The 15,676-nt window shown below is 43.6% G+C and overlaps 1 protein-coding gene across 1 annotated transcript in view; it reads left to right on the forward strand.

Annotated features, from left to right (window-relative positions):
* The first annotated feature begins 2,858 nt into the window (after positions 1-2,858).
* The window catches only part of LOC119166842 (neural cell adhesion molecule 1), a 125,867-nt gene continuing 113,049 nt past the window's right edge, over positions 2,859-15,676 (forward strand). Inside the window, exon 1 of the mRNA XM_075891440.1 lies at positions 2,859-3,384. Within this exon, the coding sequence (XP_075747555.1) occupies positions 3,300-3,384 (85 nt within the window). The 5' untranslated portion in view covers positions 2,859-3,299. The remainder of the gene's footprint in view (positions 3,385-15,676) is intronic.

Below are 15,676 nucleotides of genomic sequence, written 5' to 3' on the forward strand. Positions count from 1 at the left end.
AGGCTGGCACATCGAGCATCAGGAGGCTTCCTCGGCCACCTTCTGTACATACGTTGTAAATATAAACGCTTTGTTTCCTTCTTGCTGCCTTTTGCCATGCCTATCCATCGATGCCACTGCACCTGGCCATGGCGACTCAGCGCGTTTGTTTTGCTGGCGCTTGGTGTGGCACGTGTGCATGAGAGCAGACGAAACTCAACACGATGTGTGTCACAGCATTCTGTGCTCACGTGACCAAGCCACCTATGCATCGACGTCACTGCCCGATTCAGCACCGCGAAACCGAAACCGAAAGTGCTCCACATAACTAGAGCAATATTAAATTACTTAGCGAAAACACATGAATCTTGTAGTGTGTATCAAGCTACCTGGAGCTGAAGGAAACGCTCACATAAAAAACACGCATGCCACAAATTCGATGGCACCGCCCCTTTAACATTCAGTTTGTTTTATCTCACATGGAAAATTCCTTATGGCGTCACAAAGGTTCCTGTGGCGAAGACCAAATACGGTAGCGCTGAGAGCAAGAACAAGAGTAAGGGATAATATTAGGTGACCGTTCAGAGGTATTGCTATAAAATCTTTTGCTTTAGGCAATCTGTATATTAAGAATGTGTGATATAGAGCTTCACTCTCATTGCAATGGATGAAAGAACGTGAATGAGCCAGAGCAGACCTGTGTTAGGTAGAAGGTCCATAGGTGGGAGGAAAGCATAGTCTTTACTTTCACGGTGCTCGTGTATTCTACGTCTATGGTCCCCGTGAAGCTTTTTAGCGGAACGGCTCAGTGCTCTCTCATAGTTGAGTACGAAGTACTCGAAATCGTTAAACACTTTTTCTAAACACACATGGGACGGCTTTATGCTCTCTCTTAGTAGAGTACCAGTACTCAAAACTGTTCACCACTTTGTTTTAAACACGCCTTTGCTAATGTTTTTTTTTTTGTAAGATGTCCTCACCCTTCGCCTCCCATTAAGATGAGAAGGGGCATGTAACACTTTGGAGGCCGTTTCGAGTGAAGCTGACACCTTCGCACTAGAGCAGCATACACTCATGTCTCTTTAAGGTGTCCGATTACAGCAGCTATCACACTCAGGTCTCTTGAGGGTGTCCTATGGAAGGATCCATCAAAATGTGTTCACATGATCAGAAAAAATTGGCAGATCTCACGTACAGTGGAAACCGATGATATTCAAAACACGAGTGAGAAATGCTGATGTGTCATTTCAAGTTCAGCTCAACAATACGAGGTGGAGGTAAATGATACCGCATATGACTTCCATGTCATGATTACCATGTTTGAATGTGTCGTTTACCTTTTTCATCTATTCACGTTACGTGATACCGAATTTAGTATATGTGGAGCTAGCAAAATGGCCGCGAGCACGCTATAAGCGTGGTATGTCGTCATGTTCTTACATAATACGCGTGTCAGGAATAATATGTTTGCACAACTCATATATTTCGTCATATATTTACGTCACGTAACACCAAATTTGGTATATGCAGAGCTAGCGAAACGGTCGCGGCAAATAACTAGCCGTGAGCAGTTATTTTTTCACCCACTTTTCATTCTTCTTATTTACATTACATTGGTTCTAATAACTTTTCCCTGTACACTCATATTATTACCATTGTGTCAAAACACGGAAAAACGAGCCCTTAGGTATAGACTTCTTTCATTATATATATATATATATATATATATATATATATATATATATATATATATATATATATATATATATATACTATAAGTCATATCACGCTTCCTTATTATTTTTTCCTCTATTTATAGCTTTCTCCCACCGGTACTCTACGGCACTTTCAGATTCCCATTAATGTCTCTAAAACCCTAGAGTTTCACGTAGCCTCACACCCGAAAGTTCAATGGGATGGCTATCTCGATATTTCATCAGAGAATGCTCCATATTTTCTTTGTATATCCTCCCCAGCACGCGTGCAACAGAACGGGAAGCAATGAGTAGCAAGAATAGAGATAGAGTCACAAGAAAGGCTGGGAGGTCAACCAGGGCTAAGTCAAATAGGCTACCCCGAACTAGAACGTTGACACTACTAAAGGGGCTCAGACAGAAATGTTATTTGTCCGCGCTGCGAAAAAAAAAATCGTAAAGAGGGGTTAAGTCAAGCCGACGTTTCGACAAGGGGAGATTGCTGGAACGGGCTAGAACAGAAGGCTAGAACAAGGCTAGAACAGTACTCAAGGCTAGAATGGAACTTATTTCTTTAGCGCTACTGTGTTTACGCTTCGTACCCCCTCTTCCGTCCTAACAAGGGAGGGGGAGAGGGCAATCTTGAGGAAGACAAGTCCCTCCTGTCGAAACGTCAGCTCGACACAAACCTTGTTTATGAAATTTTTTCATTGCAAGCTTCTGTCTTCCCCTTGGTATACCATTTGACACCGCTGTTGCTCATGCTATACATGGTGAGCATGAAAAAATGTACTACAAGGTAGCAAGATCGGTCTTAATATGCCAGACAAACAGGGCGGTGTGATGACTGAGCAGACGCTTCCAGATTGATTTTGTGCTGACGATATTGTGTTATTCGTGGACACTCCACATGATATACAGCGGCGGGCGGATATGTTGGGAAGCGAAGGTGAAGCTTTAGGACCATGATTTATTGTACCAAAATTGTTATTGATGGTATGCAATGGTCTAACGACTGTAAAATGGTTCAACGACGGTAACAAAGTGTGGCCCGCCGTATTGCGGTGTGCCGTGTGGCGCCCTCTCACGTCTGAGTTCGCGACCCTTTCGGAGACGGAGGCAAGCTCGGCAGAGAGAGGGCGAGCTCCAAAGCGGTCGAAGGTGCGTCGCTCGCGGGTACGGGGCTTCGCCTCCACTTGTTGACGGGTGGCGAGCGCTGGGAGATGTGGTCCTTCCGGGACTTCGGCACTTCGATCTCGAGAGCGTTAACGCCGCCGTATCCGCCGACGGCGCTTGTCGGTAGCGGAGCTACAACGCCGCCCTGTCCCGGAAAGCGGCAGACGACACCATCGATGCCATCGGAGATCGCCCTCGCTCTCCGTTGAAGAAGCGAGAAAAAAGAACAAATTGAATGGTGCACTGCACTTCTCGGATTTACACTCCGTGTGTATGTGTGTCTGCGCTTTCGCCGGTCGAGCTTTAAGGAAAGAGTTACGGGTTGTTACCCGCTCTTAAAGACACAATCAACTGATCTCTGCCTGCCTGCTCGCTCATATGTGAACCTTAAGTTTCAGTCTAATTGATTCATTAGAATCTGTCCAACCGGTGCACTGGATAACGGTGGCGATGATTGACGCACGCACCTGGATTCTGTGCTGGGCGCTCACCTGTCTTGTTCTTCGCGGACCTCGGCCTGGAATAGCGCACGAAGGTGAGCCCATCAAACGTTTGCTTTCTCAAGAACTAAGAGAAATATGGTCGTGAAATTTTGAAACTTCTATTTAGTTGCTACAAGAATAACGAATTTATGTTCCTTTGAACACACGACATTATTTTTTTCCATAATGGAAGAACGAGATCACATGCAAGTTCTTTCGATAGTGTGTCATGTAAAACGCAATTTTGTGCTGAGTGGTTTCTTTTTTTGTTGTTGTTGTTTTCTTACACTGAATTCGGCGGTGAAGAACAGTAAAGATAACTGTACCACATGCAATTCGGAAAATAAATTAAGTGCATAGCAACTCAAACCCAAATGCTTTATGACTTAAAACCTAAATTAACAAATGCGTCAGTGAGTATCGCATTGATGTAATTTATTGTTAAAAGCGAATGTTTTTGTCGATTTATATTGGTGACATTCAGTACGAAGCTGCGATGTATATCTCCACGAAAAGCAAAACGACGTTGCTGCTCTGTTTCGGACCTCGTAATGTTGTAAAAGTTGCACTTGTATAATAAATGTTATGTTAGTATACATTTTCTTGGCCGTGCTGCATATATATGGGGGGGGGGGGGGCATATTCTCTGAAAATTTTTCATGACCATTCATTTATTTATTTTTTCATTTCTGGCCCATCAACATGTGGTCAATGTAATGCTAAAACGAACTTTCTCTCATCAATTCATCCGCACATTTAGCAGCTACAGAGGTGAAACGGTAATACTTTCAGTAACCGAGCCGCTCGCTGCTTTCTACAACCGAATGAAATAAAGGAAATACTTTTTTTGTCAAATAGAGATATACTTTCACAAATATTAGTCAGAAAAAAGAATGAATTTGTAATCTGGAAATATTCTGTGGTGGTCCGTACACTTTAGGACTCTTAGCGGGACGAGTGCCCTGCAGTGGAACAGTGGTTGTGGTGCTGGGCTGCTGACCCAAACATAGCGGTTTCAATCGCGGCTGGGGTGCATGGTCGCATTTTGGTGGACGCGAAATGGTTGAGGCCCGTGTACTGCGCTATGCATGAGCACGTTAAAGAACACCAGATGGTCAGAATTTCCGGAGCCCTCCACTGCGGTGTCTCTCATAATGATATCCTGGTTTCGGGACATAAAGCCCCAAATATTATTATTAAGTTCGCCAGATGAATTGTGAGCGCTAGCTAGAGAGTAAAAAAATGCTGGTGGCGGCTCCAGATAAATCGCGTGAATTTGTTGCTTTTTCTTTTTTGCTTTTCTCGTTAGGTTGTGGTAAGTGTTCCCGTCTGCCCCATTTAACCAGGACTGCCAAGATTTGTAAGCTTTCTGCGATCCTCCACTGTAATGCATTAGAAACGGTTTTAAAACCTTAACAACTAAATTACGCGTATGAGACCCCGTCTTTTTTTTTTCAAGTTACGCGAGTCCATGCCACGTGTTACCTGCTGATATAGCACTCGTTGTGACCACAGCGAAGAGAAACAAAATAGCGTTGCATTATACAAATGAAGTCTGTACCGCTGCGCTATCACGCCCTGTAAAGCCCCTGTGTAAACAAATGCGTGCGCTGCTTGTTTTCGCCATTTCCCTTTAATGGTGGTGGAAAAAACAAAGACTTTTGTACAACGTAAATTGAGGTTCGTGCAAATGAATCCCTCTGCACGCAAATTGTAGTCATATATGTTTTTAATGTGCTGCGCAGTGCAACACAGCACCACTTATTTGAAGTCCCTTCGTTCGACGAGGTCTTTACTGAGTTTCACCCCGCAAGCCGCGGCAAGACATCTTCTCTTGAGTAACGGCTCTTTGAATTTGCAATGTGTACGTGGTACTGAGAGACCACGTCTTTTATTATACTCTGGACAGCGAGGCGTCTTTGATGCATAACAAGTGAGTACTTAATTATTCTGCATTCAAAGGCCACCTAATGAAATGTAGAAAGCGTTATACTGTAATGTCAATGTCGTTCCAAAGTTTGAGTGACAACATCGTTTAGTACTTTCATACTAATACCTCTACGTACAATATATAACAATAATTTATTAGGCATGAAAGACACTGTTTTTTAGGGACTAGTTGTTTGTAAGACACGACCAAAATAATTCTGCGGTTTATTCCGAGGAAAGCGTAGGAGATGATAATGGTTTGGGGTTAATTGAAGTGCAATAATAACGGCGTGAATTGAATGAATTAAGGAGGTCAGAAAAACACGTTTTTATTGGGATCCATACCCACATTTCGAATTACTTGGCGTCATCTCACTTCAACGATTGTCAGCTCATGTCCCACTAGCACAGAGAGTGTTTGTTATTCATTTTATTAATAGCTTTTTACTTTGCTACACTAGTGCTAGAAACAGTTAACGGCCCCAGATCTTCCGTTTGCTGAATTGATTAGGTTTGGCCTAATATTTGAGGCTTATGCGCATATATAAACCCTGACGCATTTGTAAGTGCCGCTTATATTGAGCCCAGAATGAAGAAAATGGACACGTCGAGCGGGAAGCGATCGTGCGCGCGCAGCCGGGGAGCCTATCACGAAACCGTCATGGTCAATTGGTCAGAGGAGTTCCAGGGCACGGCACGCAAACGATCTCGCAAAGGCGCGCTCAGCAGCAAGTGGACCAGAGACATCGAACGAGAGTGGTCGGGCGCGGATGGGAAAGATCGGGAAAAACTGCTTGCTTCCACGGTGTCATTGGCATCGAGCCGCAGATGGCCGCTGCATGGTCACGTCACGAGGCCAACCATTACGAGGGGCAGACGTGCGTGGCGCGTTTCCTAGGCCGGCTTCATATGCACGCTCCGATGGGTGCTTTCCTGTGTTTAAAATGTATTCATTGAAGGTTTTTCGGCGACTTTCTTTTTTAGATAGCTTTTTAACGCTTATGAATTTTACGTTTATTACGTCCCCGTGGTTATGTCACTCGTCCTGCCGTGGTTTTACAATTGGTGATTACACGCTCGACAAGTGCATTCGTTACTTCGCCCTAAAAATAACACGTAAAGTACATGCCCTGTGTGACTCCTGTCGATTTGTTTCATATGATTTAGTTAGAAAAGCTTTTAACGAACCTTGATTTTGTACATAGCGAAGACCTTCAGTCAACAGAAACAAAACAAAAATCACAGTTTCACCAGAAGGGTGAAGCTATATGCGATAGATATGTGGGAATGTCATGCGAAGAACGCCAAGAAGCTCGATACTTGCTGCACGCTGCTGAAGCACAAAGAGGGATGCTCGAAAGGAACGCAAAGTTTTCATATTGAAGGAAAATATGAAAGTGCCACGTCTTAATGAGGTCAAGCTCCTCCGAGATCTGTGTACCGGCAGCGGTAAGTTTTGTAAGTACAGAAATAGCTCTCCGTTATTACGAATGTGTTGCACCTGGCTTAGCGTGTAACGCCGCGCGCTGAGCAGTGAGAAGTGGCTTGCTCGAATCCCTGGGCAAGTGGTCCGAAATTTTTTCAGGCGAGTGTCTTCTGTGGATCCACTGATAAATAAGAATAGGCTTGGGGTGTGGCATTATTGTCGGTTAGATCTCATTATTATTGCGTCAAAACACGGAAAAAATGAGCCCTTAGGTATACACTTCTTTCCAGTATATATATATATATATATATATATATATATATATATATATATATATATATATATATATATATATATATACATATATATATATATAGATATATATATATACATACATATATATATATATATATATATATATATATATATATATATATATATATATATATATATATATATATATATAGACAATGCCATTTATGGAAGGTGCCATATTTGCATCCATTCAACCGAGTTAAGTGACAGAAAAATGAGCGGTGGAAGTTAAGGATGGGTTTCTTGGTGATGTTAAAAATTGTATGTTTGTTGGTAATCTAGACTCTTGGAACGCAGCGCTATAGCCTCAGAGCGTGTGACAGACTTCTCTCTCTCTCTCTCTTTCTGTGTCGCACACACACAACGCGCGCACGCACGCACGCGCACACACACACACACGCACGCACACGTACACAAACATAGTTTGCAATGCGGTTTCACTTTGTTTTCCTATTGTCTGCATGGATTGCTCAAAGATCTATTCTACAAGATGGTGTTTAATGAAAACTACAAGAAATGGTGTACGTATGCATTTGAGCAACTACTAAAACATCAAAATATGGTAACGTCACTTGAAGCTCACCCCATGTTGTAAACTGCGCATCTGTAAAGACGAATGGTCGTTGTGCAAATTATTTCTACATTGAAAACGCTGCGAAAACCCCGGGGAAAGCAGTAAGAAAAATGTCTTACTCAGCACACCCAAAAGATAATTATGAGGAAACCTAGTTTGCTACGCGAGGTTAAAAAAAACGAACAAAGATTCTAAAGACGTGAGGCAGAGCTCCCCAATAAGTGCGTAAGTACATTAGCTATGCAAACGAAAATGTTGGCTCTAGCTATGCCTTTTCGAAGAGCTGCCTCGGTGAAACAACCTTTTTCGTCTTAGTGAGTGTAAATATAATTTTGCCACTCTATTTACAAAGAAACTCATTCTTTTTGCCACATTACTATCATTTCTTTGATGAATTGAACACTCGACTTTGCTATGAAGGAAAGCGAGGTTCCGTAGGATTGGCCATTGTTACTGTTAAGAAATAGTTCGTTTAACTTGAGTAAACACTAAGTGACCTATCTTCCTTTCGTATAGTTCTTGTTCTTCAAAGGAGCATAAGTTACGCAACATAAGCGTTTGCGTTTGTATAGTGAGTGCTATAGGGCCTCCTGCTTGGGTTTATGAGTGCTGTCCATAGACATATGCCAGCGTCATCAAAAAATCACTTACCCCTCGGTTATAAGACTAGCTAGTACTTGAGCATGCATGATAGTATGCAAGCCCGAACGGAGACCTTTAGTGCTGCAGTGGTGAGATGGCAAGATTGGTTGGAAGTGTAGTAGTCAATTACCGCCGCTTCAGCATCGCGTAGTGGAAACGCAAAGCAAGCACCGAAGCTTTCTGCATAATTACGCCCCCTATATGCACGAAGGTAGCGGTTGCTCTGAGGATAAAAAAGGCCGTCAAATTTACTAGCACTGATACAAAACATCAGTCCTCTACGCACGGAAAACAAGGCATAAATTGGTTAACGCAGGCTCATCTAACTTTATATTTTCATTCAAGTAACCTTATGTTTTCATCCAAGAAAATGGTGGACACAGAAAATGTTACCATTTTTCTAACCGTACGATGGGCTGTCCGTCTGTCTGTCTGTCCGTCTGTCTGTCTGTCTGTCTGTCTGTCTGTCTGTCTGTCTGTCTGTCTGTACATTTGTCTATTTGTCCGCTCTTAACGACTCTGGGTATACGAAACAGTACCAGCCGATACCCCAAACGGCCAACACCATCCGAAGCGCCCACCAGAGTTTCTCATGATTCAGCGTTCATACTTGTGCGATTGTCAATTAAAAAGCAATTATTGCGCATTTCTGAGGCACCATAACAACACGTATATATTCTGTATGGGCACCTTTTCCTAGAAAAGGTATACGTAAGTAATTCTAAGGAGCGTAGCGTTTATCACGCTGCGCTCACCATGCAACGCTTGCAGGAAAAGGCTAGTGCTTCCAACGCTTTGCTAAAACGACCCGGTGGTGACACCTACCCGTCGCGTTGCGTTTTACACCTTATCACCTCTGAGGCAGGCCCGCACGCCCATCTTCGAGCCACGCGCTTCGTTTTCGAAGAAAACTGCCAGATAGCGCTCATGTCTCACGTGTGACGTGACTCGATGCACTCGTTAGCCTCCGCTGCCCGCTCGAGACACTCTAACGCAGCGCCTCTAGAATACCATTTGCGAATTTCTTGCGCCGAACATCAAATAATTTTTTCTTTACTCTCTCCACACTCAAGACTATCGTCTTTTGGCGACATTTGCAGTGTAACATGCAGGTACGGGGCAAATGTTTTTCTCGGGGCAAGCGTAAGCGGGAACGCTGAGTTGCCAGGCGAGGCAGTTGCGCGTCGCAGCGCTGTTCTTCTTAAGGGTCATGGCTACGAGCGAGGCCGGTGCTTGGGCTAAGTTTGAAACATTGCGGTGTGTTATGGCACACTGAATTGCCCGTGTCATATTAGGAAAGTGCCGAATGAGACGTAAGCAGAGGGATGACATCCTGAGAAGTTAATTATAGAGGCCAGGGTCATGATTCATTATTTCACATCACCACCCAGCCAGCCAGTGAGAGGAAGGTGCACTAGTAAAGCCTCCAGAGTGTGCGACCGTGATACGGTGAATGGCGTGCCCGGCACGTGCTGTCAAAAACTGAGATGTCATGGGTTTGACGCACATTGACAAAGCTTTATTTCTTTACAGTCCTGTTGTGTTTTTTACGTTATTTTCGTGACCGGAATACGTCACCGGAGCTTTGATGGACCCCCGCATAAAACACTGCAGTGCTAACAGAATATTCTGGCCCTACTTCGTAGTACCACTTGCCTTTAACTACCGAATTAAAAAAATATAAAGACAAATCACAATAAGGTTTAATCACTGCCATCAAAGACAAGATAATCACATAGAACGACAAAACATTGCTATTTCTATACGATGTGAATCACGCGCTGAATTGCGTTGAGTTTAGGATTTGAACATCTTCATCTACGTGCATATCTACGTGAAGAAAGGCTCTTCACGTGTAAATAAGTTTAGTAAGCAATAGAAAGTTAAGCATCCACTACTAATTTGTTTCAATTTTTGATCCCTCGTAAGTAAAAAAATGTAGATCAAAAGGTGCTGCAACCAGCTCAAAAAACATTTTCAGAACTGCAGTACACGTATTCAACGCATTCGTGGAGCACGCATTTGTTCGAGCTTCATATGGTCATGCTTCCGACTACAAACATGGCAACGTGTTGATTCGTGCGTGCGTGCTGTCGAAGTTAAGTTACAACATATCTTCGCTAAGCAGTTGCCTACCGTCCTCTCGCTGAAAAGCCCGACGTGCCACCTCACGCACCCAAAGTTGGCCGCGGCAGGTACAGGTCTCGTTGAGGCGACGCCTTTCTATTTAGGTATGTTAAAGTACTGCAACGCCTCCTGTAATGATGGAGTGGGCCATCACTTTCTAGGCGGATAACAAAGTGTCAGAGGCTCGTCAAGTTTTTCTGACAGCTCTTTTATCACCTATGCTTTCAAACTTGATGCACAGTCTTTTTGGCGCATTTTTTAGACGATACCTAGTACCGTGCTGCTGAGTAAAACATGTTTTGCTTACTATATGCAATTATTTTGTTGGCTAGAAATAAAGTGTGGTACGTGCTTTTTGTAAAATATTTATTGATAAGCTCTTCAGCGAAATTCATGTTTTTGTGTACTCCTACCTGCCAGGGAACGAAAAGTACATTTACCTGTCACGGAAGGAAAAGCAGCAAGACAGGAAACCGGGAAATAAACGTTTCATCATTGTGTTTTTTATACCCCTTTTCTTCCTCTACAGTACGAACCGCAAACAATCTCAAGTATTTGCTCTATTCCGCTGTCTACCCAGAGAGTTGGCTATTGCATTATTTGAGACAGAAAACAGTGCTATATACTGAGCGTCGCTTTTTCTTCCCCAGTTTCTCGTGGTTTCTTTTATTCTCCAACCTATCATACGTATTCATAGCGTGAGACACGCAAAAAATGGGAATCTTAGCTTTGCAAATGTTGCTGGAGCGGTCCATCAGTAGTAGTGGTTTACGAACGAATACGCTACGCTCTTTCTTACTTTATATGTAGGCGAATGGTAGATACTGTAATACTGAGTGGTGCCTGGCACGTGTACATAGTAGCGAAGGAAACAGCAAGATGGTGCACATCTTGCTTTTGTTTCTTCGTTCTCGTTCTTGATCTTGATCTTAATAATAAGTTAGAACAACTCGTTCAGGTATCCTTTACATGTGTAATATAGGCAGACAAGTGCTGACATAACAGGTCTGACGTTGTAGCATTAGTTTTACAGCGTGTAGTATTTAGTAGCATGCCTCATAAAATATGCGGCCGAGCACTCAATCCCTAGCTAAGAATGTAGTGATGTGACAGAAAGAAAGGGGATAATAATAATAATAATAATAATAATAATAATAATAATAATAATAATAATAATAATAATAATAATAATAATAATAATAATAATAATAATAATATGTGGGATTTGACGTCCCAAAGCCACGACATGGTTATGAGAGACGCAGTAGTGGAGGGCTCCGAAAATTTCGACCATCCGGTGTTCGTTAACGTGCCCTGACATTACACATGAGCTTCAAGCATTTCACCTCCCTCGAAATGTGACCGCCGAGGCCGGCATCAAACCCATGACCTTCGGTTCGTTAGCCGAGCACCCAAGCCACTGACCCACAGAGGTGGACTGAAAGGTGGGGGATATAATAGAAAGATATTAAACAATTATCAAGTAAATAACCACAAGAACTCCTACTTAGACTATGGCAGTCCAATAAGGTATATATATATGTGCGAAACAGGCTTGCCAAAGCCCTTCAGTTAAACGCGCGTTTTTATTTGTGAGTAACACAATAAACGCACCGCTTGAAACTTTGTTCTTTGGGGTTGCAATAAATGTAATGAATTATACCTTTTTAAAAAATATTCGTATGAAGACACCAATGGCAAGCCACTGAGCACTTCATATCTGTTGGCTTGCCACAGATGTAGGTATAAACAACGGGCCCTTCCAAACATTCCGCTTCTTTCGTTCATCGCATATGCCTAGTCATGCAGCTGACCAAGCCATCAAGCCAGCATTATTCGAGTGAAGCGTTTGCCCGCCATTATAAAATATGACCGACCATTGGTGCTAGCTCTCACACCCGGGATCTTATTTTACCACATAAAGTCAAAGCAAGACCAAAAGTTCAGACAGCAAGCCATTGCGATGCAGGTGCATTACAACGTGTGTTGCAATGACAAAGTTGATGTGGCCTTCACTATGAAACCGACCAAGCAGATGAGTGGATGACTGAGTTAAAAACATGGAAGAATCTGGGTTATCACAACCTCCTCTATGGCTTCAGCCTTGCACATGTAGTGCAAGCTAACCAAATTCTTTTTGTATGCAAACAGGCTGACGCTTAGCGTCCACCACATGAAACGCTTGAAAATCACACCGGCGCCATGACAGTCACGAGTTGAACCATGACGTTCTAAAATCATCGATTTAGCGTCGGAGTTGAGGCGTCAATGAGCTTGACAAACGACCACGGTGAAGATCGGGAACATCCACCACGTTTATTCTAGCCGAGGAGCAGCGCTCACGCTGTGGCGCCACAATCAATCTATCAGTTTTATCCTGCAGACTATGCACACACGTATGCACACAGAAGTATAAGTTATATTATCACGTGGCCACCACGTCTCGCATTCAATTACACCGCGCTGACGGTGTATCCACTCACAGCCGCGTATACGCGGCTGTGAGTGGGCCTTAGACGGGTATAGGCGGGTAAGTATAGGTGGGTATAGGCGGATAAGTAGGGGAAATTTAGGTGGGTATACCCGCCTAAAGCCCATATACGTTGTGAAAGTACCACCATCTGCTCTCCCCTCGCCTCCTCCTCTACGCCACGTTGCTTTTTCAATGCGAAGCATTTCTTAGCAAACTTCGGCGACTTTGTGCGTATCTATCGATCTATCTAGCCGCCTAAGACTTTTAGCTCTCCTGGCAGTTCAATAATGGTATCGACACAATACTTGGTATGGCATAACATGACTGAATGAAGAAGATATTTGACTATATAACATGAAATCCATGACATGGATGTGATGAATGTCATGATTTACACTTCATGGTACTGTAGATCTTGCGGTGGTTTCGTTCACGTGGCATGTTGCAAAGCTGGTATGGTATGACGTGATCGCATGGCGAGCCCAAGCGACAGACCCTAACATGAAAATCATGGAATGCGTGTGATGTAACAGCATGACTACAAGCTCATGAGGAGCTTACGGGGTTTCGATAGTGTCACATATACCAAATTTGGTATTACAGTACGTAAATAGATGACGAAGGTATGTGACTTGTGCAAATATGATAATCATGAGATGCGTGTCATGTAACAACATGACTACATGCAACGCTCATGATGCGCTGGCGGCCGTTTGGATAGCTTCACTCATACCAAATTTGGTAGTGAGGAACGTGAATGGGTGACGAAGGTATGATACCGGTATGATAAACATGAGATGCATGTAATGTAACAACATGACTACATGCTACGCTCATAATGCACTCGCGGCCGTTTCGATAGCTTCACATGTACCAAACTCGGTATTACGTGACGTCAATAGATGACCAAGGTATGTAACTAATGCAAACTTGATAATCATAACGTGTGTGACATGTGAGAAAATGACTACATGCCACAGTCAAGGCGCCAATACATTTAGACGTGACGCGGTGCGCGTGCTCACCGGCACTGATTCCGTCGGGTCACGCAGGCGTTGCCACGCCAGGCGTTGGTCCTGCCATATACGAGCAGGCGCGCGCTGCCTGCGTTGCTTTGACGCATGCGCATTTTAGCGCGTCCGGCGTCCCTCCTTCACGAAAACAGAGAGACGCAGTGTTGACTGGGTAACGCATCGGCGCGATATGCAGCATGTCTCATTTCACGCCGGTTGCCGTCGGGCCGCGCCGACGGACGTTAGTCGCGCCTGGCGTCAGACTATAGAGTGCTCGCGTTTTGCTAACTTAGCGTCGCTCTGCCCAACGGGCGCGCGCGTCAACGCTACATTGGAGTATATTCACCTTTTCATAAACGCCTCCATGGGCACAGCCATAGCCATCCTATGGGCTGCGCAAATTGGCGCGTCCCCTCGAAAATGCACTGGAAACGCTGCGCCCTATACCTTTGTACTCCAACGCACAGCCCATCATAGCATGTTTTTTTTTTTCCTTCCTGTGAAACGGCGTATAACGGGCTCTTCGTGATGCGCTTGCGGCCGTTTTTCTAGCTCCATATCTACCCAATTTGGTGTTACGTGACGTCAATGAATGACGAAATGTATGACTGGTGAAAACATAATACTCCTGACACGCGTGTCATGTAAGAACATGATAGCATACCACGCTCATAGCGTAATCGCGGCTGTTTCACTAGCTCCAGATATACTAAATTTGGTATCACGTGCCGTGAATTATTCAGATGACGATGCTAAACAACACTTCCAAACACGATAATCGTGACACGGAAGTCATTAACGGCATCATTTACCCCACCTCGTAACATTGTGCTGATATTAAAGTGACATATCAACATTTTTTATTAGTGCTTTGCATATCATCGATTCCCACTGTACGTAGGATCTGCTATATTTTAGGAACCCGCATCTCATGAATATCACGTTTGCACCAGTCACACACCTTCATCATCCATTCATGGGACGTTACACCAAATTTAGCATATGAGAAGCTAGCGAAACGGCCGCGTGCGCATCATGAGTGTGGCATGTGGTCATGTTGTTACATGACCCGCATGTCATGATTATCATGTTTGAATGTGTCATTTACCTATGTCGTTTGTACGCATCACGTAATACCGAATTTTGTACGTGTGAAGCTAGCGAAACAGCCGCGAGCGCATCATCAGCGTAGCATGTAGTCATGTTGTTACCTGACACGCATATCATGATTATTGTGTTTGCACCGCTTTGGTCATCCATTTACGTCTTGTGATGTTATATTTGGTGTATGTGAAGCTAGCGAAACAGCCGCGAGCATATCATGAATGTGGCATGTATTCTTGTTACATGACACGCATCTTATAATTACTATGTTTGCACCAGTCACATACCTTCGTCATTCGTTAACGTCCCGTAATAACAAATATGGTATATGCGAAGCTAGCGAAACGGGCGCGAGTGCATCATGATTGTGGCATGTAGTCAAATCCTTACAGGACACGCATGTCTTGATTTTCATGTTCGGGTCTGTCGTATATGTTCACCATGCAGTGATGTCATACCACACCAGTTTTTTAACATGTCATGTTAACGAAACCACCAAGAGAGCAGCAAAACCATGGAATGTGAATCATGACATTCATGGCAAACATGTCATAATTTTCATGTTACGACTAGTCTCTTAAGCTCGTCATACGGTCATGTCGTGCGATGCCAAGTTTTGTATCAATACCATTACCGGAACGGACAGGAGAGCTAAATGTCGTAATCGGATAGATAGATAGATAGATAGATAGATAGATATATAGATAGATAGATAGATAGATAAATAGATAGATAGATAGAT

This window comes from Rhipicephalus microplus, chromosome 1, assembly GCF_043290135.1.
Source record: "Rhipicephalus microplus isolate Deutch F79 chromosome 1, USDA_Rmic, whole genome shotgun sequence".
In the NCBI taxonomy this organism is placed as follows: domain Eukaryota; kingdom Metazoa; phylum Arthropoda; class Arachnida; order Ixodida; family Ixodidae; genus Rhipicephalus; species Rhipicephalus microplus.